General features: G+C 42.0%; 1 protein-coding gene across 2 annotated transcripts; it reads left to right on the forward strand.

The window, feature by feature from the left end:
- The first annotated feature begins 6,413 nt into the window (after positions 1-6,413).
- Positions 6,414-16,741, forward strand: LOC311042340 (antigen WC1.1-like). 2 transcript variants are annotated; one of them, XM_084053019.1, is made up of 7 exons: positions 6,414-6,831; positions 8,132-8,292; positions 11,154-11,416; positions 12,881-13,285; positions 13,856-14,161; positions 14,923-15,192; positions 16,510-16,741. In XM_084053019.1, exons 2-7 carry the CDS (start codon positions 8,225-8,227, stop codon positions 16,554-16,556), a joined length of 1,359 nt encoding a protein of 452 aa, XP_083909145.1. In that variant the 5' UTR covers positions 6,414-6,831; positions 8,132-8,224; the 3' UTR covers positions 16,557-16,741. The 2 variants fall into 2 exon arrangements, with proteins under 2 accessions (XP_083909145.1, XP_083909146.1); XM_084053020.1 differs by having other exon boundaries at positions 8,211-8,292.
- The last annotated feature ends 1,670 nt before the right edge of the window (positions 16,742-18,411 follow it).

Below are 18,411 nucleotides of genomic sequence, written 5' to 3' on the forward strand. Positions count from 1 at the left end.
AGAAGACTAATTGCTTTGACCAATGTGAAAAAAGCTTCACTCAAATATCTGACCTCATAACGCACAGAGAGAAGCCTTACTGCTGTGACCAATGTGGGAAAAGATTCACTGTAGTGTCTAACCTCGCACAACACAGGCGAATTCACACTGGAGAGAAGCCTTACTGCTGTGACCAGTGTCAGAAAAGATTCACCTCAGTTTCTAATTTCAAAATACACCAGAGAGTTCACACCAGAGAGAAGCCTTACTGCTGTGACCAGTGTGGGAAAAAGTTCACCAACATGTCTACTCTCAAAGTACACCAGAGAATTCACACTGGAGAGAAGCCCTACTCTTGTGACCAGTGTGAGAAAAGGTTTACTCAAATGTCTAACCTGGTAAAACACAAGAGAATTCATACTGGAGAGAAGCCTTACTGCTGCGGCCAGTGTGGTAAAAGCTTCACTGTAATGTCTGACCTTAGTAGACACAAGCGAGTTCACAATGGAGAAAAGCCATACTGCTGTGATCAGTGTGGAAAAAGCTACACTGCAAGGTCTACCCTCATAAAACACAAGGTCACTCACTCCAGAGAAAAGTACTGCTGTGATCAGTGTGAAAAAAGCTTTGATGACATGACTTCCCTCAGGAACCACCACAGAATTCACACTGGAGAGAAGCCTTACTCCTGTGACCAATGTGAGCAAAGCTTCCATTTAATGTCTATCCTCATAAAACACAAGATCATTCACACTGAAGAGAGGCCTTACTGCTGTGACCAATGTGGGCAAAGCTTCACTCGAAAGGAATACCTTGTAAAACACAAGAATATTCACACTGGAGAGAAGCGTTACTGCTGTGACCAATGTGGTAAAAGATTCACTGCAATGTCTAGCCTCATACAGCACAAGCGAATTCACACCGGAGAAAAGCCCTACTGCTGTGACCAGTGTCGGAAAAGCTTCACTTCCAGGTCTGATCTCAGAAGACACCAAAGAATTCACACTGGAGAGAAGCCTTACTGGTGCGACCGATGTGGGAAAAACTTCGCTGCAATGTCTACCCTTGTAACACACAAGAGAATTCACACTGGAGAGAAGCCTTACTGCTGTGATAAATGTGGGAAGTTTTTTACTCAGTATGGAACATTAAAAACTCATCAGCACATCCATACTGGAGAGAGAAGCATTTCTACTGTGACCCATCCACCATCCAGGACCATCTCTATACAGGAGGAGCCTGAAGACAACCAAGACCTCGGTAAGATTTATTCTTTCACTCAGGTTTAAACTGATAATCGTTCCACTATACTGTAGACTAGGGATTTGGCATGATTGACTGAAATAACATTTGAAAGATCCCAAAGCTCTTTAAACTTGTCTTGTTGTTCAACTCTCACAGGTTCTGTTTCACCTGATGTGTGATGTCCAACTACCAAGGTCCTCTGGACATCGACGAGGATGAACCTGAGTGGTCAAGTGAGCCGCTGTTTGTGAAAACCTGGTCAAGCCAGCCACCTTGGAGTGCTTGGAGTGGCCATAAAAGATGATTTAGTAAATTCTGAGTTTCTCACATAATATATTAAATAAGTGATGTTGAATATGTTACATAAGCATAATAGGTAACTCTGTAAACCATACCATTTGCTGAGAAGCACGCTTGATTTGTATTCAAAATGTTCCTAACTATGACCAATTAAAACTGTAAATAGTAAAAGAAAGAAAAAATGTGGTTACAAAATCATGGGATAAAAATTAAGAAAAAAAACTGTAAATAGTGTTACTGTATATCAGAAAAGTCACCTGAAAAGACATTAATGTAGTTCTACAGTCTTTGAAACACGTATAGGAAAAGACAGCTCAAATTACATTAACAATTTTAACGGTTTTCATATAATTAAAACACCTTACAGTATAAAGCCTTTTATAATGTGTATCATAATGCTTCAAAATGTCTGGAATTGCTGGATCCTTTGCAAGGATCTTAGTATATAATAATTCTCATCATTTATTGTAATGCAATACATTTTAATAATTTGCATCATAATCACTCTTATAAGGCATTATAGTGTGATCATTGTGGTCATTGAGTGGTCATTGGGTGCTCAAGATTCAACATTTGTATTGTTACATTTTGCACGCAAGTAGCTTATATAAGAGTAAAATGTAACACACTTCCTATGCATCTCATGTCTATAATGCTTTATAATCTGCTTAAAACACTGTATAGTTATAAGCACTACTGAATACGCTAATCAAAAAGATTAATGCTACAGTAATAATCATAATACATTATAAAACATTGTACTGTGTAATGACTTATAAGGTCAAGGATTATAAAACTTCATAAATGCCGGACACTGATACCTGTCTGTCTGGGTCCCTTTTGTGGCCATATGGAGATCTTTGTATCTGTCTGTCTGCCTGTTTCTCTTTTATGCCCATGGGGATCCCTGATGTCATCAATATATGCCCATATAAGGGCCTTTTTGTTGAAATGTGATTTATAAATAAATGAGCTTTTAAACAGTTTCTGTTTGCACACCTCAGTCTGCACAGTGGTGGAAAGTAACTAAGTACATTTACTTAAGTACTGTACTTCAGTACAATTTTGAGGTATTTGTACTTTTTTTGTCAGCATGAAGTCCTGCAAGAATGTCAAACCAGCTGAAATTTTGTCAAGGTACCAAACCATACTTTTATATAAGCAGTTCACAAACAAGTAATCCTGTTGAACTAAATTGTACTTTTCCCCTTACTATTCAGTTTCCCCTTACTATTCTGTATTCAATTATTAATGATTTATTGTATTTTTGTTGTGATGATGACAAGCATGAAATTAAACAGTAACCCTGGTGTCATATTGGGACATTGCAGGTTAAATGTAAGAAACAAAAAGTCAGTTCTCTTTAAATTAAGAATTTTCCAAAACCATAAAAGTAGCTCATTTACAAGCTCACACTGTCTCGCAAGCTTGTAGATCGGCTACTTTAACTTTTTGTTATATAGAGCTTAACCACTTATACCCCAGTCCCCAGTATCCGTATTGTGGGGAAAGCTTTCGCTGAAAATAGCAGATCGACAAGCTCACAACGTTGTGAGCTTGTCGATCTGCTATTTTCAGCGAAAGCTTTCCCCACAATAACAGAAAACAGAAAATACATTAGTAGACCTATAGAGCCCCGAGGTACTCTGCCCAACCTATGGGGTTTAAAAGTGGTTAAGTGGTTAAAATGTATTGTGTTAATTAACCCATTAAGACCGGGAACGCATCTGTGTCATTTTTTTGATTTTTTTTGGCTATTCAAAAATAGCAGATCTACAACCTCATAGGTGTGTTACATTTAGCAGATCTACAACCGCACTATGAGGTTGTAGATCCGCTATTTTCTTTTACATTTGTAACTCAAGTCTTTGAGTTAGTGGGGGTCCCTGGAGCAACATATTTTGAGATGGGGGTCCGCAGCCAAATACATATCATTTTGGGGGTCCTTGACAGTTTGAGCACCACTGTCATAGAAACATTCTCCTCGTTCTCTTCCTGAGAGACGTACCACTGTTAATTGTGAGTAACATTATATTATTATAGCATCACCTTGCTAAACTAATGGCCTAAGTCATTTTTTCAAGTTTTTCAGGAAAAATAAAAAACTGATCCAAAACAAAACTATATGATATTTCTTAATCATTTCACCCAAAATGTTTATAACAAATTATGACTATTCAAATAGAAATAACGCTGTCTGTCAGTTATGTAACATAAGAGATTTAAATATGTTTAAATAGGATTACATCTGACTTAGGCCAAAAAAAGCAAAAATGTTTTCAAAATGGCCTAAATCAGTAAATAATTTGGCTAAAGTCACAAAACCATGCTGACTTAGGCCAAAAAAAGGCCTATTTTGGCCTAAGTCACACTAGGGAGTATAGGCCATTATACTAAAAGGGGAGTGAACATCATGATCCTTTTCAATTAGGAGTTGGGCGATTTTACCAGAGGTGCATGAGGAGCTGATTTAGGCAAAAATATAATTTTCCTCAAAAAATGACTTAGGCCATTAGTTTAGCAAGGTGACGATATTCTACGACAGTGGTTGTATTCATAGGACATTATGTCTTTCATTTGAACTTTGTGAAAAGGAGGGTCATCGTTCAATTATCTGTTGTCAATCATGTACATTCATACAATGTGATAAGATGAAGAGTCTGAATGCCATGTTTTTTTTTTTTTTTTTTTTTTTTTATCCCACGATTTTGTAACCCTTATTTTTCACCCGGTGCCAATTTTCTAAGTGATCCTGGGCACTACACTCCCCTCACCAGCCTAGGGAGGCCAGGGCCGAGCTCATGCCTCCTTCAATGCATGAGAGCCAACTGACCTTCTTGTCACCTGACAGGGGGGAGTTTCCCTGATTGGACGTAGCGCGTGGAAGGAACACGTTATTCCAACCAGTTCCCTTCCCCTCCATCAGGCGCCCCGGCTGTCATGGGGGAGGAGTTTAGTGACCAGGATTACTACATGTTTTTGTGAGGGTATCAACTACCCTGAGAGACACGGGGAGAACATGCAAACTCCACACAGAGTGGGCCCTTTCGCCAACCCCACCTAGGGTATTCGATTGTTAAGACGTGACGTTGCGCCCCGCTAGAATAACTTCCGGGTCCAAGTGTTTTAATGTTAATAATAATAATGTTAAATCATAATAATAAATACATACTTTGTACTTCTATGATATTAGCATTAAGACCCTTATTAACCCTCAATGGTTCATTTCTGAAAAAGGAGGTTATTGTAAAAAGATTTACGGGTTCCAACATGTTGTTTACAATGAAGAGTGGACGGCGCTGGTGCCTTTTGGACCCGGACGTGACGTCGGACTACAAAATTACGTCAGACTTAAGAACCGAATGGGCGCTGATGACACGGAGGAGGAGACACGCCCCCAGCATCCCCGGCGGGATTTGAACCCAGGACCTTCTAGCTGTGAGGTGACAGCTCTACCGACTGCGCCACCGTGCCCTCGAGTGTATGCCATGTTTTAACACTTGTCCAGTAATGCTAAAGAAATGAATGCCATGTTTTAATACTTGGTCCAGTAATGCTAAATAAATAAATGCCATGTTTTATTACTTGTACAGTAATGCTAAAGAAATGAATGCCATGTTTTATTACTTGTCCAGTAATGCTAAAGAAATGAATGCCATGTTTTATTACTTGTCCATTAATGCTAAAGAAATGAATGCCATGTTTTATTACTTGTCCAGTAATTATAAAGAAATTAACTGATATTCGATAGTGACACATCTGATTGTCCTTATGTAGATGCAGTAGTGATACTATCTGGTCACAAGAGGGCAGTATTTGGATGCATATGATCATGTTTGTGTTAGCATTAAAGGTAGGGTAAGTGGGTTTCTTTGGTTAAAACAATTGCTGTAGAGAGTGTTTTTGTTTGTAAGAGTCTCCATGTCTCTCCAGCTCTTTAATAAACAGAATAAGGCATTTTCAGGTTGGCATACCAATTTTGTCCAATCAGGATACAGAACTCAGTCAGGATACAGATTACAGTGAATTTGGAACTGATGACACAAATAAATGGGCGGTCAAAATTGTAAGTGGAACATAAAAATGAAGCTGATAAATTGGTACTCTCTCCTGATTGGCTGGAATTCTGCCACCTACCTGAAAATGTATTTTCTGTTTGATAAAGAGCTGGAGAGACGGGGAGAAATGTGGCTGAACAAACACTCAACAGCAATGATTACTGTCAGAAACAGCATATGACCCTAACCCTAACTTGTGTGTGTGTGTGTGTGTGTGTGTGTGTGTGTGGTGTGTGGTGTGTGGTGTGTGGTGTGTGGTGTGTGTGGTGTGTGGTGTGTGGTGTGTGGTGTGTGTGTGTGTTAGAGATGTTTACTAATGAGGAAACGCTCAATTACATCGAAGTCAATTGAGGACAGCATTCTGCTAACCAAACCCGTGTGTGTGTGTGTGTGTGTGTGTGTGTGTGTGTGTGTGTGTGTGTGTGTGTGTGTGTGTGTGTGTCTCTCTCTCTCTCTCTCTCTCTCTCTCTCTCTCTCTCTCTCTCTCTCTCTCTCTCTCTCTCTCTCTCTCTGTCTGTCTGTCTGTCTGTCTGTCTGTCTGTCTGTGTGTGTGTGTGTGCGTGTCGCGCGCGCGCTGTGTGTGTCTGTCTGTCTCTGTCTCTGTCTCTCTCTCTCGCTCTCGCTCTCTCTCTCTCTCTCTCTCTGTCTGTCTGTCTGTCTGTCTGTCTGTCTGTCTGTCTGTCTGTGTGTGTGTGTGTGTGTGTGTGTCGCGCGCGCGCTGTGTGTGTCTGTCTGTCTCTGTCTCTCTCTCTCGCTCTCGCTCTCTCGGTCACGTGGGAGGGTTTAATTCTATTAAAATAGCAGATGCATATCAAGGCTACAGTGGAGGCCTATATTATATAACATAGATTAAAAGTGCTCATGTGCAGCCTGGTTCCAGACCACAGACACCGCCCACTCTCTGAGTGAACGCAGCTTCAGGCTGATAATCAGGCTAGCTCGCCTCATGTGGCCTGATAGTTGCTTCTGTTGGGCTTGTTTTCCTAGACCTGGTTGCTTATTTCTCTCACACAATCTGGCAACGCTGGCAGAGACACAGAAGTGACATCTTTATGGTTTATATGGTTTATATTTATACCTTTTTAGCCTCAGTCAGTCTGTGTCACTAACAGGGAATCAAGGTTAACGCAACATTTCCTGTTGTTGTCTGGACCCGAACTGGAGGAAAAAGGAACAACAGGCTGAACAGAAGAAAAGAGAAGAAAACAAAGTGCTGCGTGGAGAAGCGAGAGAACACCAGACATCAGAGGTATGTTTCTCTGCAACAGTGGTTTTCAACATTTTTCATGCCAACCAAGGACCCCTAAATTGATATGCATTTGGCCACGGACCCCCATCTGAAAAATGTTTTGTGCCAGCTAGGGACCCCCAGAAGCAAAGCTTTGAGTTAAAAAAAAAGAAGTTTGCTTTGAAAAATATATATATTCAAAGATTTGCACACATGTGCACAATTTTTCAAAAATAGCAGATCTACAAGTTCATAGTGCGGCACTATGAGCTTGTAGATCTGCTATTTTTGAATAGCCAAAGCTAAGTGGTTAAAATGATTCTGACCCCCTGGTACCCCCCCCCAAGTACCAATGGTGGTCCCCGGACCACTGGTTGAGAACCACTGGCCTAATGCATGTCAAACTGGGGGTCCTTGAAACTAAAATTCAAATATGATTATTATTTTGGGGGATCACGGGCTGAAAAGGTTGAGAACCATTGCTTACCTGTTGATACATGCACAGTGCACTAATGTTAAACCCCATATAATTAACTCTCGGCATTATAAAATGCAAAATTTCTTTCTATAATTACTATTCTACTTACTGTTGCTATTCCTAGTTGTTCCTTTACTCATTTTTAGTGCTGCTAGAAATTTGAGGAATCAAAAATATTATAATTCTACTCTTTTCTCGTATATATCGATAAGAAATCTTGAATCTTGAAACGTATCCCACTTTCCAAGATCAAGTAATGGCTCAAGGCAGGCAAACCATAGATGATAGGACTGAAGGTGGAGCTTTTGAGGACAGCTGCTTTGAGAATTGCTTTATTATCGTTTACACACCCTGCAGAAACCAAGGATTATATATATTTATACACTATGAACCAGTGGTGGAAAGTAAAGTATATGTACTCAAGTACCGTACTTTTAAGTAATTTAAGCCTAAGTAACAACCTTCTTCTTCCGTCTATGATATTGTTGTCATATGTCCAGCTCACGTGTCACAAAGCCACGCTCTCGTCTCTGGTCCCACTTGGAAGAGGCCAGCCTCTGAAGGAGGTCTGTAGAGGACAGGTGGTGATTATGTGACCAACCTAAATACCTACTATAAAGTCTAATACCTAACCAATAGAATAACTAAAGCCTACAGTATTTTTGACATATCTAAGATTTATCCCATCTCTCAGGGGTACATGACTGTTAGAAGTTTGGGAACCACTGATCTAGACAGTAAAGTCCTCAAAATATAATACTTTGTCACGCCACGGTTTCCTGAAATCCCTGAAATACCCGATCTACACACTCACAACGTGTCTAATTTATTTCTTTTTTTTAGGTGTAAATCCCCCTCACCCTTCCAGCAGCAGTACCTTATAAACCACTGTGGTGACTCCTCTGTGTCACTCTGTACTCAGGATCTACAGTGACGATGTGGTCCATCCTCCCTCTGCTGCTGCTCTACGTAGCAGCCACCGGCCAGGTGACATCACAAGGCAAGTGACAGCTTTTCATTCAACACTGAAAATGTGCCGTTTTATGAAGAATACAGTGAGAAGAGAGTTATCGTTGTATATCGGCAGTGGTGGAAAATGTGCTCAAATGTTTTACTTAAGTAAAAGTATCAATATCAGATCATTGATGAGGACTGAGATAGAGTGTGTACTGTATGTGTGTGGCTGCCATGTCTGTATTAGATATAAAGTTGCCTGCACGACAGTTTGCATGTGTGCGAGTGCGCGCGCACATGCAGTTTTGATAGTCTGCACAACAGTTTGCTTGTAGTTGCATGAAAGAAATGTTTCCACACACACACACACACACATGGTTCTTTCACAATTCAAACAAACAATCTGTACAAACGTTGGTCTCTGCTGACTCCAAACACATGAACCTGCACCTACACAGAGCCTTAACTAGAACACTGTCATTCTGTTCAAATTGTTGAAAGAACAAGATTGGAGTTGTTAACCACTGTTAACCACTTAAACCCTGTAGTCTTAGTCAAATGGACCTGAATTGCATCTGCACTTGGATCGCTTTTTTCCCTCTACACCAAATCTCTTCGGCAGAACTAGCCGATGTACACAACGTTGTGAGCTTGTAGATCTGCCATTCTTGGCTATAATGTTAACCCCCCCAGAATAATATAGCTGCTGGGGTTTGAGTGTTTACACAATCATTCTGTTCAAATTTGTTGAAAGAACAAGATTCAAGTTTCAAGGAAAGGGGGTGGGGTGGGGGCACAGCGCACACAAGGACAAAATGTTCCATAGAGCAGTGCTTGTGGTTCCCAATGACAATGACAGGAAACCTGAGAACTGACCGCTTCCTCTGGTCAAAGATGGTGGAGATGTAGGACATTGGTTCTCAAAGTGGGGTCCGGGGACCCCCAGGGGTACTTGAGGGGGTTCCAGGGGGTCCCCAGCTAAATGATGGATAGTTAGGAACCAAATGGACCCTTATGGGTCTGTAACTCTGAGAGTGTACAAATGGAACCAAATGGACCCGTTAGGGTCCATTTGGTTCCATTTGTACACTCTCTGAGTTAAATTAACATTGATTTTACAATACAATTTGGGGTCCCAGAGATAGAAATGCCATTAAATGGGGGTCCGTAGCCTAATGCATGTCAAACTGGGGGTCCTTGTAATGAAAATGGTGGAGAATCACTGCTAGAGCCGTAAAAAATCTTCTCTTATGGGGGTCCCTGAGGCATATCTTTTCAAATGGGGGTCCGCGGGCTAATAAGTGTCAATTTGGGGGTCCTTGACATGAAAAAGTTTGAGAACCACTGATTTAGGAAGATACACCATCCCAATTGTAGCCACTGGAGGCGAAAGGCGAAATGGTTCGCAAAAATGTTCTCCTAAGTGGGCGGCGTCTGGCGGCAGATCTCACACACGTCCTATGTCTGCTGGTGCTAGAGCTCGTTAAAGTGTGATGCAGGAAAAGAGAAAGAAAGGTCGATAAAGTACATTTTCTACCGATCTGTCTCTCTAACAAAAGCTATTTACGCGTCAACGTGTTCGGAAAATTGTGTGGCTTGTGGCGGCGATTGGGTCCAATATTTAGTTCAGCGACCATAAGAATGGTTCAGAAGCTGTGTTCACGTTAACTCTCCCATTGGAATGAATAGACTCCAACCGTCTCCTAAATGGGCGTCATGCAGATACAGGAAGTAAACAGGAGATGGCGGGTCTTGCTTTCCTATTTGTCTTGGCTGATTTAAGTGATGTATGTATGTATCTTGTTACTTTGTAAAGGAGCAATGGTACTCACATCTTTTGCTTAAGTAAAAGTATCAACTGCAGCGTCGAAATACTCTGTTTCAAGTAAGTCCGGTAATCTAAATTTACTTGAGTTAAAGAACAAAAATATTGGCATCAAAATAGACTTAAAGTACCAAAAGTCAAAGTACTCATTGTGCAGAATGTCCCATTTCACAAGTTCAAAATGTATAAAAATCTTTTGAAAATAGCAGATCTACAAGCTCACAACGCATGCATAGAAAAACGGTCTCAGGTTATTTTATTTACTGTTCGATATATCATTGACAGTTTTAAGATAATTTACGCATCTGTATAACCACATAAACCATTATTTTATACTTTGGCTATTAAAAAATAGCTGATCTACTAAGAGCTTGTAGATCTGCTAATTTTGAATAGCCAAATAAATCTAAAAATGACACAGATGTGTTCCCGGATTGAATGGGATAAAGGGCTGCCAGTTGACAACAAATGAGGGCTGTGAGTGGAGAGCTGGACACCCACCATCATATCATATAGGGGCTGCTGTTATGTCCTGTTTGTCCTTTATTTAAAGACGGGGTGCCATGATTTTCAGTGATTTTTCAGTGATCCCCCCCTAAAACATTTCAAAAAAGTGTACAGAAAGTGTTAGAAATTATGCTTTTATGTGGACACGCCTCCAGTTCATTAAGTATACCTCACCTTAGCACCTCCTCCACCACCTTAGCACCACCCACCTGTCCTAGTCCCTCCTCCTCCTCATGCCCACACCTGCTGTGTTACGATAATGAGGGGGAGGGTATGTTTTTACTATGTCATTAAAGCGCTGTTTCTCTATTGGTTTGACCCTCAAGGTTTCAGCCTCCAGGAAGAAACTCAAAGTAGTCAGAGAAGACATGAACAACATAAACACCATAAAAACACCACCAGGGGGCTTAATAAAGTTCTATCAACCTCATAGACACAGAAAAAACTGAAAAAGTGCAAAACCATGGCACCAGCTCTTTAAGTGTTTTGTGAATGAACACAACGTTTGGTTGCAACTTATACCTCAAGGCCTCCGTATTGTTTCCAACCTGACATTTTAATTTCTGATTCCCCAGAAAGCCCTGAGGTGGCGCTATCGGCGTGGTGCCACGGTGTGGTGAGGGTCGAGGGCATCAGGGTGTGCAGCGACCACTGGGACGACAAACACACACAGATCGTTTGCCGGCAGATGAGATGCGGCGATGCGGTCAGCTTCCAACAGCGAGGAAGGACTTGGTCGCAGGTTCACCGCGTCCGCTGCGGCGGCTCCGAGTCCAAACTGGGCCAGTGTGAGAGAGAGTGGGGCGAGTGCCACGGTGGACTGGTGTCTGTCAACTGTACAGGTGAATACTTTCACTATACTTCTGACAGTGGTGGGAAAAGTACTCCATTCTTTTTGTAAGTTAAAGGTAGGGTAAGTGATTTTCTTTGGTTAAAATAAGTGTTAAATAGCTCTATATTCTGATAGTACTCATTGCTATAGAGTGTTTGTTCAGTAAAAGGAGTCTCCTTGTCTCTCCAGCTCTTTATAAAACAGAAAATGTATTTTCGTTTCAGTTTCAGTTTCATTTCCAATTTTATCCAATCAGGATAGAGAACTCAATCAGGATACAGATTAACCAAGTGAAATTGGAAGTGATGACACTAAGAAATGAGCAGGCAAAATTTGGAACTGGAACACTATAAAAATGAAGCTTAAAAATGGGTACTTTCTCCTGATTGGCTGAGATTTTGTCACCTACCGAAAAATGTATTTTATGTTTATTAAAGAGCTGGAGAGACGGGGAGACTCCTGTTACTGAACAAACACTCTATAGCAATGATTACTATCAGAATATAGTGCTTTAACCTTTTAAACAAAATATTTTGATTTGGCGGACTCCCTATAGTAGCTCTGAGGACCCCCTAGGGGTCCCGGACCCCCTGTTGAAGACCCCTGTAGTAGAATATTAATAATATATATATAATAATAAGTTGAGCATAGTCAGATGAGAGTTATTTAGACCTCGGTCCCTGTCAACGTGCAACTATTTGAAGAAGTTTATCTGAATTGCATCTCTATGATCTCAGATCATTTCAGATCTGTGTGGTTGTGGGAAGGGGATTTATTTGTTTTTGTTGAGATTGAAGAAATTGCAAATAGCAGCTGGACCTAACCGTCATTAGTTGACTTATAACAGGTTCAATTTACAGTGTTTTCGTTGCCTACATTGAAATTGTATGGATGTATTTATTATTGATTTTATTTTACAGCATGTCTCTGCTACCCCTCCCCAAACTAAAGCCACATGGCACTCAGTTTACACACACATTTGCACGTAAAGGACGGTGGACCACAATAAGTTCTCAGTGTTTATTAACCCATTAAGACCTGAGGCCGATTCTACAAAATGTCTTCTAAATCCTAACAGTTTTTGGAAAAAGTGGTTCTCAAACTTTTTCATGTCAAGGACCCCCAAAGTTATATGTATTTAGCCGCGGACCCCCATCTCAACATATGTTGTTCCAGAGGACCCCCAGAAGCAAAGATTTTAATTACAAATGTTGGCTTTAAATACAATATATTCAAAGATTTGCAAAAAAATCACGATTTTTCAAAAATAGCAGATGAACAAGCTCATAGCGCGGCACTCGGTGCCGCGCTATGAGCTTGTAGATCTGCTATTTTTGAATAGTCAAAGTATAAAATAATGGTTACAGCTAAAATCTAAAATGACACAGATGCGTTCCCGGTCTTAATGAATGAATGAATGAATGAATGAATGAATGAATCAATCAATCAATCAATTGTATTTCTGTTTTCCCAGGAAGGCCTTTGCCCATTTCAGGGGACTGCTCTGCGTCTAGGTCGACGATGGTTAATGGCATGCCGGTGTGCCCCGATACCTGGCACAAGCACGTACCCAACTTCAAGGACTCCAGAGATCGTTGCTCTGGAAACCTGAAGATAGCCATCAAAGGCGAACAACTGGCAGTCTGTGAAGAAGCCCTGAAAGATCGCGACGTCCAAAACGCCATCTGCAGAGAGCTGGAGTGTGGAGAGACCGGAGAGTATCTCGAGCACTTCGGACCTTCGTCACCGGATACGGAAACACGTGTCACCGGACTGACTTGTCCCGCGAACAGCTGGACGCTGATGAGGTGTAATAAAGTGACGGAGAACCTGGCCCACAACTTTGCCCAGTGCTCTCTTGGTGGCCTCCGGTGTCATGGTATGTTTTAAATGCTTAAATATTTTTTTGCTTAAAGACGGGGTGCCGTGATTTTCAATGATTTTTCTCCCCCTAAAACATGATCATCAGATATTATGATTATACTAGGAGTAAGATTGTAAAAAAGGAAGGTCATTTGTTTATTTTTGGAACACAGTTCTTATTTGACGCGATATTAAACACGTCTATGGGGATTCAGAATGGGGGTGGAAAACCGCGAACCAGGTAGACAAACAAAGGATGTGTAAATTACGTCAGACTTCGGTGCTCTATAGAGCCCTGGGGGACCCCGGTCAACTATATAGGGTTTAAGTAGTTAACCGAATATGTATTGTACATTGTTACAGTAACAGCCCATTAAGACCTGACCTTCTAAATCAGTAGTTCTCAAATTATTTTGTGACGCGTACCCCCAACATGATATGTATTTGGCCGCGGACCCCAAGAAGAGAAGATTTGAGTTAAAAAAAAATTTGTTCAAATGAAAGTATGTGAAGCCCTTTAATTTTATATATCTTGGTTTTCTTTATCTGTGCTCTGCCTCTGTCCCTTTCATACCTCTCATCTCAGACTGGCAGAAGATCAGCCTACAGCATCCAACACAGGGAGGAGGAACCTCTGAGGGAACTGTGTTTGTTGACAGCCTGAAAGGTTCCAGGATGGTGTCTAACCATGGCTGGACAGAAGAAGAGGGAGAGAAACTGTGTCAACATCTCAACCTTGGTGGTTATAAAAGCCATGCGGCATCGGAGCTTTCCTCTCCTATGTGGGTGAAGAGCTTCAACTGCAGCGATGTGGAGGAACCCAAGACCATCTGGGACTGTGAGCGTGAAGAGAGACCCTCCGGGAACCAAGGGGTCTATCTCCAATGCCAGAGTAATACTAATTATTAACAAATAGTCCAATTCAAGATTTAAAAAAAAAGAAAAAGAAAATAATAGCAATAACATCAACACTGTGAATTTTACAAGTCATTTTTGTACACTTTCAGAGTTAAATGAACACAGGATTGTATTATGTACATCAGGGGTCTTCAACAGGGGGTCCGGGACCCCCAGGGGGTCCTCAGAGTTACTACAGGGGGTCCGCCAAATCTTTGTGTGATATGATTTATGTTTTACACTAACCACTTGAACCCTAGCATCCCTTTTCTGAGGATAACTTTAGCCAAAAATAGACGATCTAAAAGCTCACAACGCCTCGCGCTGCGAGGCGTTGTGAGCTTGTAGATCGGCTATTTTTGGCAAAGAGGTATAGGTGTAGAGGGGAAAAAAGAGCAGACCAAGTAAACGAAAAAAAGTTTATTCTGAAACAATTTTATACAATATAGAGGGGGTCCCTGCTTCATCTTTCTCTCAGCTAGGGGGTCCTTGGCCTGAAAAATTTGAAGACCCCTGATGTACATTCTACAAAAGATTTAATCTAAGAACAGATTATTCTTCATATTAATGATTTGAGCATTATTGAATGAGGGTTATTTAGGCCTCATCGGTCCCAGTTGACGCACAAATCAGGACTATTTGAAGTAGATTATTTTAATCTCAACATCTCAACTTGAGTCCAGGTAAAACATTTAATTCAGACAGATTTAACTGATTTATTTGATATTGTCAATATTTTATTTTCTGTTTTCCCAGAAGCTCCCGTGGTTACGCTGTCAGGGAACTGCTCTGGAGAGGTGAAGATCAACGACAACTTGGTGTTCAATGATCACTGGGACATCAAACACTCACAGCTAGTTTGCCAGGAGCTGGGCTGCGGCGATGCCCTCCACTTTGAATTAAGTAAAACTGAGTCATCTGTAGATGCCTACCAGATGCGTTGCCAGGGCTCTGAGTCCAAACTGGGTCAGTGTGAGACGGTGCTGGGCCACGGCATTGGTGAAATGATGTCTGTCAACTGTACAGGTGAATATTGATGTCAGAAGAGTCACTCTTCTGGTACCCATGTCCTGGGTTCGATTCCCGCCAGGGACGCTGTGGGCGCTGGGGGCGTGTTCTCTCTTCCGCGTCATCAGTGCCCATAGCCTAGGTGGGGTTGGTGAAAGGGCCTTTCTGTGTGGAGTTTGCATGTTCTCCCCGTGTCTCCTAGGGTGGGTACCCTCACAAAAAACATGCGGTAATCCTGGTCTCTATACTGCCTCCCCCTGGTCAGCCGGGGCGCCTGATGGAGGGGAACTGGTTGGAATAAAGTGTAACTTCCACGCGCTACGTCTAACCGGGGAACATCCCCCATGTCAGGTGATAAGAAGCGGTTTGCATTGAAGGAGGCATGAGCTCGGCTCTAGGCTCTCCCTAGGCTGGCAGAGGAAGTGTAGCGCCCAGGATTACTTAGACAATTGGCACTGGGTGAGAAAACTGGGTTACAAAATCGTGGGATAAAAAAAAAGGGTATGTAGAGGATAAGGGTCTGTTTAGTTGTGATTTTTTGCTGTGTTTCGAGTCTACCACATTATAACAACAGTATAACACCATTATGACATTATTATATAAGGACCCCCAGTTTGATGATATGCATTAGGCCAAGGACCCCCATTTGAATTATTTTTAGTGTTTAATCTTTGGGACGTGATATCCCAATCTAAAACTGTAAAATCTGCAGTGTTAATTTAACTCTGTGAGTGTACAAATGGAACCAAATGGACCCTTATGGGCACATTTGGTTCCATTTGTACACTCTCTGATCCTAAGGGGATTCCTAACTATCAATATTAGTTGGGGACCCTCTGGACCCACCCTCACATGGCCCTGAAGTCCCCAGACCTCACGTTGATCAGTGACCTATACATCGCTCTTAACCTAGCTTTATAACACTGTATAACACTACTGTATATCACAGGGCTTTTGTGAAGCTCATCAACAGTGTCAGAAGGTTGTGTTGTGTCATTATTCTTGACACAAAGTGCTTTAACCTCACAGTAGTAAACTATACTAATCCTCTTTTATAAAGACCCTCGTACAGAGTTGACATGTTGAATAAAAAGCATCAAAGCACAGGATGCGATGCAAACAGACATTAAGCTATTTAGATGATATGTTCTGATTTTGTCTGCAATGGAAAAAAGTATTCTTTGTCCTTCAAAAGGCTCAAATTCTGATCATTTTAATAGTTTATATTACAGTGTATTTACGTTTGCAGCCGATGTTAAAGTCCGCAGCAGCGTGGGGATGAATGTATGTTGTTTGACTTGTTGTGTTTCTATCTTCTTTTCATTTTGAACACAGAATCCGGATCAGAGGCAGCAGCGAGCCAGGACCCAGAGACCACCTAGACCAGGGGTGATGCAACTTTGATGATGGAGAGGGCCACTATATTTCCACACTCACTCCAGACAGAGGGCCACATTGCATATACTGTCGGGCAGACAAGTCTTATCTCCGCATTTTAACTTTTTCGTAAATCAATGCCGTACTTCGCCATTCTATGTCACACAAAAGTAGCAGAAATAGCAGATCTACAAGCTCAAAACGCGTCGCACTGCGACTTGTTTTGAGCTTGTAGATCTGCTATTTTTGCTTTATGAACTTAAATACAAATACATTGGACTTAAAAAATATATATATATTTGAACTGGGGACCCCCCACCCTGACAAGCATTTGGAATTGTAGGCATTTAGTTTGACTCGATTCCACAGATATAGATATTGTGAAAATAGCCGAGGCGTTGTGAGCTTGTAGATCGTCTATTTCCACAATTTGGTATTTAAAAGGTCTTAAAAGTCATTAAATTGTCACTTTAGAAATGCACAGATATCGTGTATACACTTATACTGTATGCTCGTTTCTTTACTGTTGAGTGAGAAAACTATGTTGTTATCATGTCCCGTCTACCTACAGTAACCTTGCAAATAACATTTCAAGTCACATCTCCTCGCCTAATGACCATGCCAACAAGTTTTGAAGTTTACTGAAACCAGTTACAGTACACACGGTGCGATGCGAGAGTGTGGTATAGTCAGGGGTGCACATAACTTTTTAGGTCTGGTACGCAGAAGAGCACCTGAACATGTGACTTGGTGCGCATGGCGCCCGTCCCGTTTTGTCAACGGGGGGGGGGGGGTCAGCCCGGACAGTTTTGTCAACGGGGGGGGGGGGGGGGGGTTCATCACGGTGCCCACCGGACAGATTTGTCAACGGGGGGGGGGGGGGGGGGCGCGAGAAAAAAAGGACGCTCTGCTTCTGAATTCCGCCGATTTTCGCCGATTTTTTTTCACGCTGTTAGATAAAGCCCCCAAGGTTGGTGCCCTGTGCTGCTGCGCTGATTTTATCCGCCAGATTGGGACGTTCACGGCATATTTTGCACCATTACGGTGCGTTCATCATCGGTGACGAGTGCCTCTAACAGCCGCTGCTGGCTGCGTGCACGCAGTGAGGCAATGCGAGGCGATGCGAGGCGACGCGAGTCATATCTCTACCCCTCCGCCTAATGGCTGTACATGGGGCCGACGGGTGCTTTAGAGTGATTGTGTGAGTGTGGCTTCAGGAAGTAAATTCCTAGCCTCGATCTCTAGGCTTTTATTTTTTAGTTTTGCTAAAAAATAAAAGCTTGGAAATTCCTGTCCCAGCTGTTGGTGCGCAAAAGCGCCTCGCGTCGCCTGATGTGGTGCGCATTTTTTATTTTGGGTGCGCATGCGCACCTGCGCACCAGTTATGTGCACCCCTGGATATAGTCAACATCCACTCGGGACTCCTGAATCGCTGCCCTGCTGTCTAGCATCAGGATCTTGAGCTCTGCAGTGTTACTGTAGCTCCGCTGTCATATATTTGTAGTTTGTTTCCAGATTCTCGGTTTATACTTGGGCGAGCCGTCCAACGTATGATATGAGAGAGAGAGAGAGAGAGAGAGAGAGAGAGAGAGAGAGAGAGAGAGAGAGAGAGAGAGAGAGAGAGAGAGAGAGAGAGAGAGAGAGAGAGAGAGAGAGAGAGAAGAGAGAGAGGAGAGAGAGAGAGAGAGAGAGAGAGAGAGAGAGAGAGAGAGAGAGAGAGAGAGAGAGAGAGAGAGAGAGAGAGACAGAGAGAGAGAGATGACTGGACATAGCCAGGATTCATGTAGCGCAGCTTGCTTGAGTTCAGTCCGTAATGCACTTCTTTTGCCGGTGAGTTTCAGAATTGACTTTAAGATTTTA

Source organism: Gymnoscopelus microlampas (genome assembly GCF_963454915.1).
Source record: "Gymnoscopelus microlampas genome assembly, chromosome: 3".
Classification (NCBI taxonomy): domain Eukaryota; kingdom Metazoa; phylum Chordata; class Actinopteri; order Myctophiformes; family Myctophidae; genus Gymnoscopelus; species Gymnoscopelus microlampas.

Excerpts from the sequence above, each read along its gene's own strand:
- LOC311042340 (XM_084053019.1), top strand. The coding sequence starts at position 8,225 with ATGTGGTCCATCCTCCCTCTGCTGCTGCTCTACGTAGCAGCCACCGGC. Across the intron at positions 8,293-11,153 it reads CAGGTGACATCACAAGGCAA|CCCTGAGGTGGCGCTATCGG; the intron begins GTGACAGCTTTT and ends TTCCCCAGAAAG. Across the intron at positions 11,417-12,880 it reads GGTGTCTGTCAACTGTACAG|GAAGGCCTTTGCCCATTTCA; the intron begins GTGAATACTTTC and ends CTGTTTTCCCAG.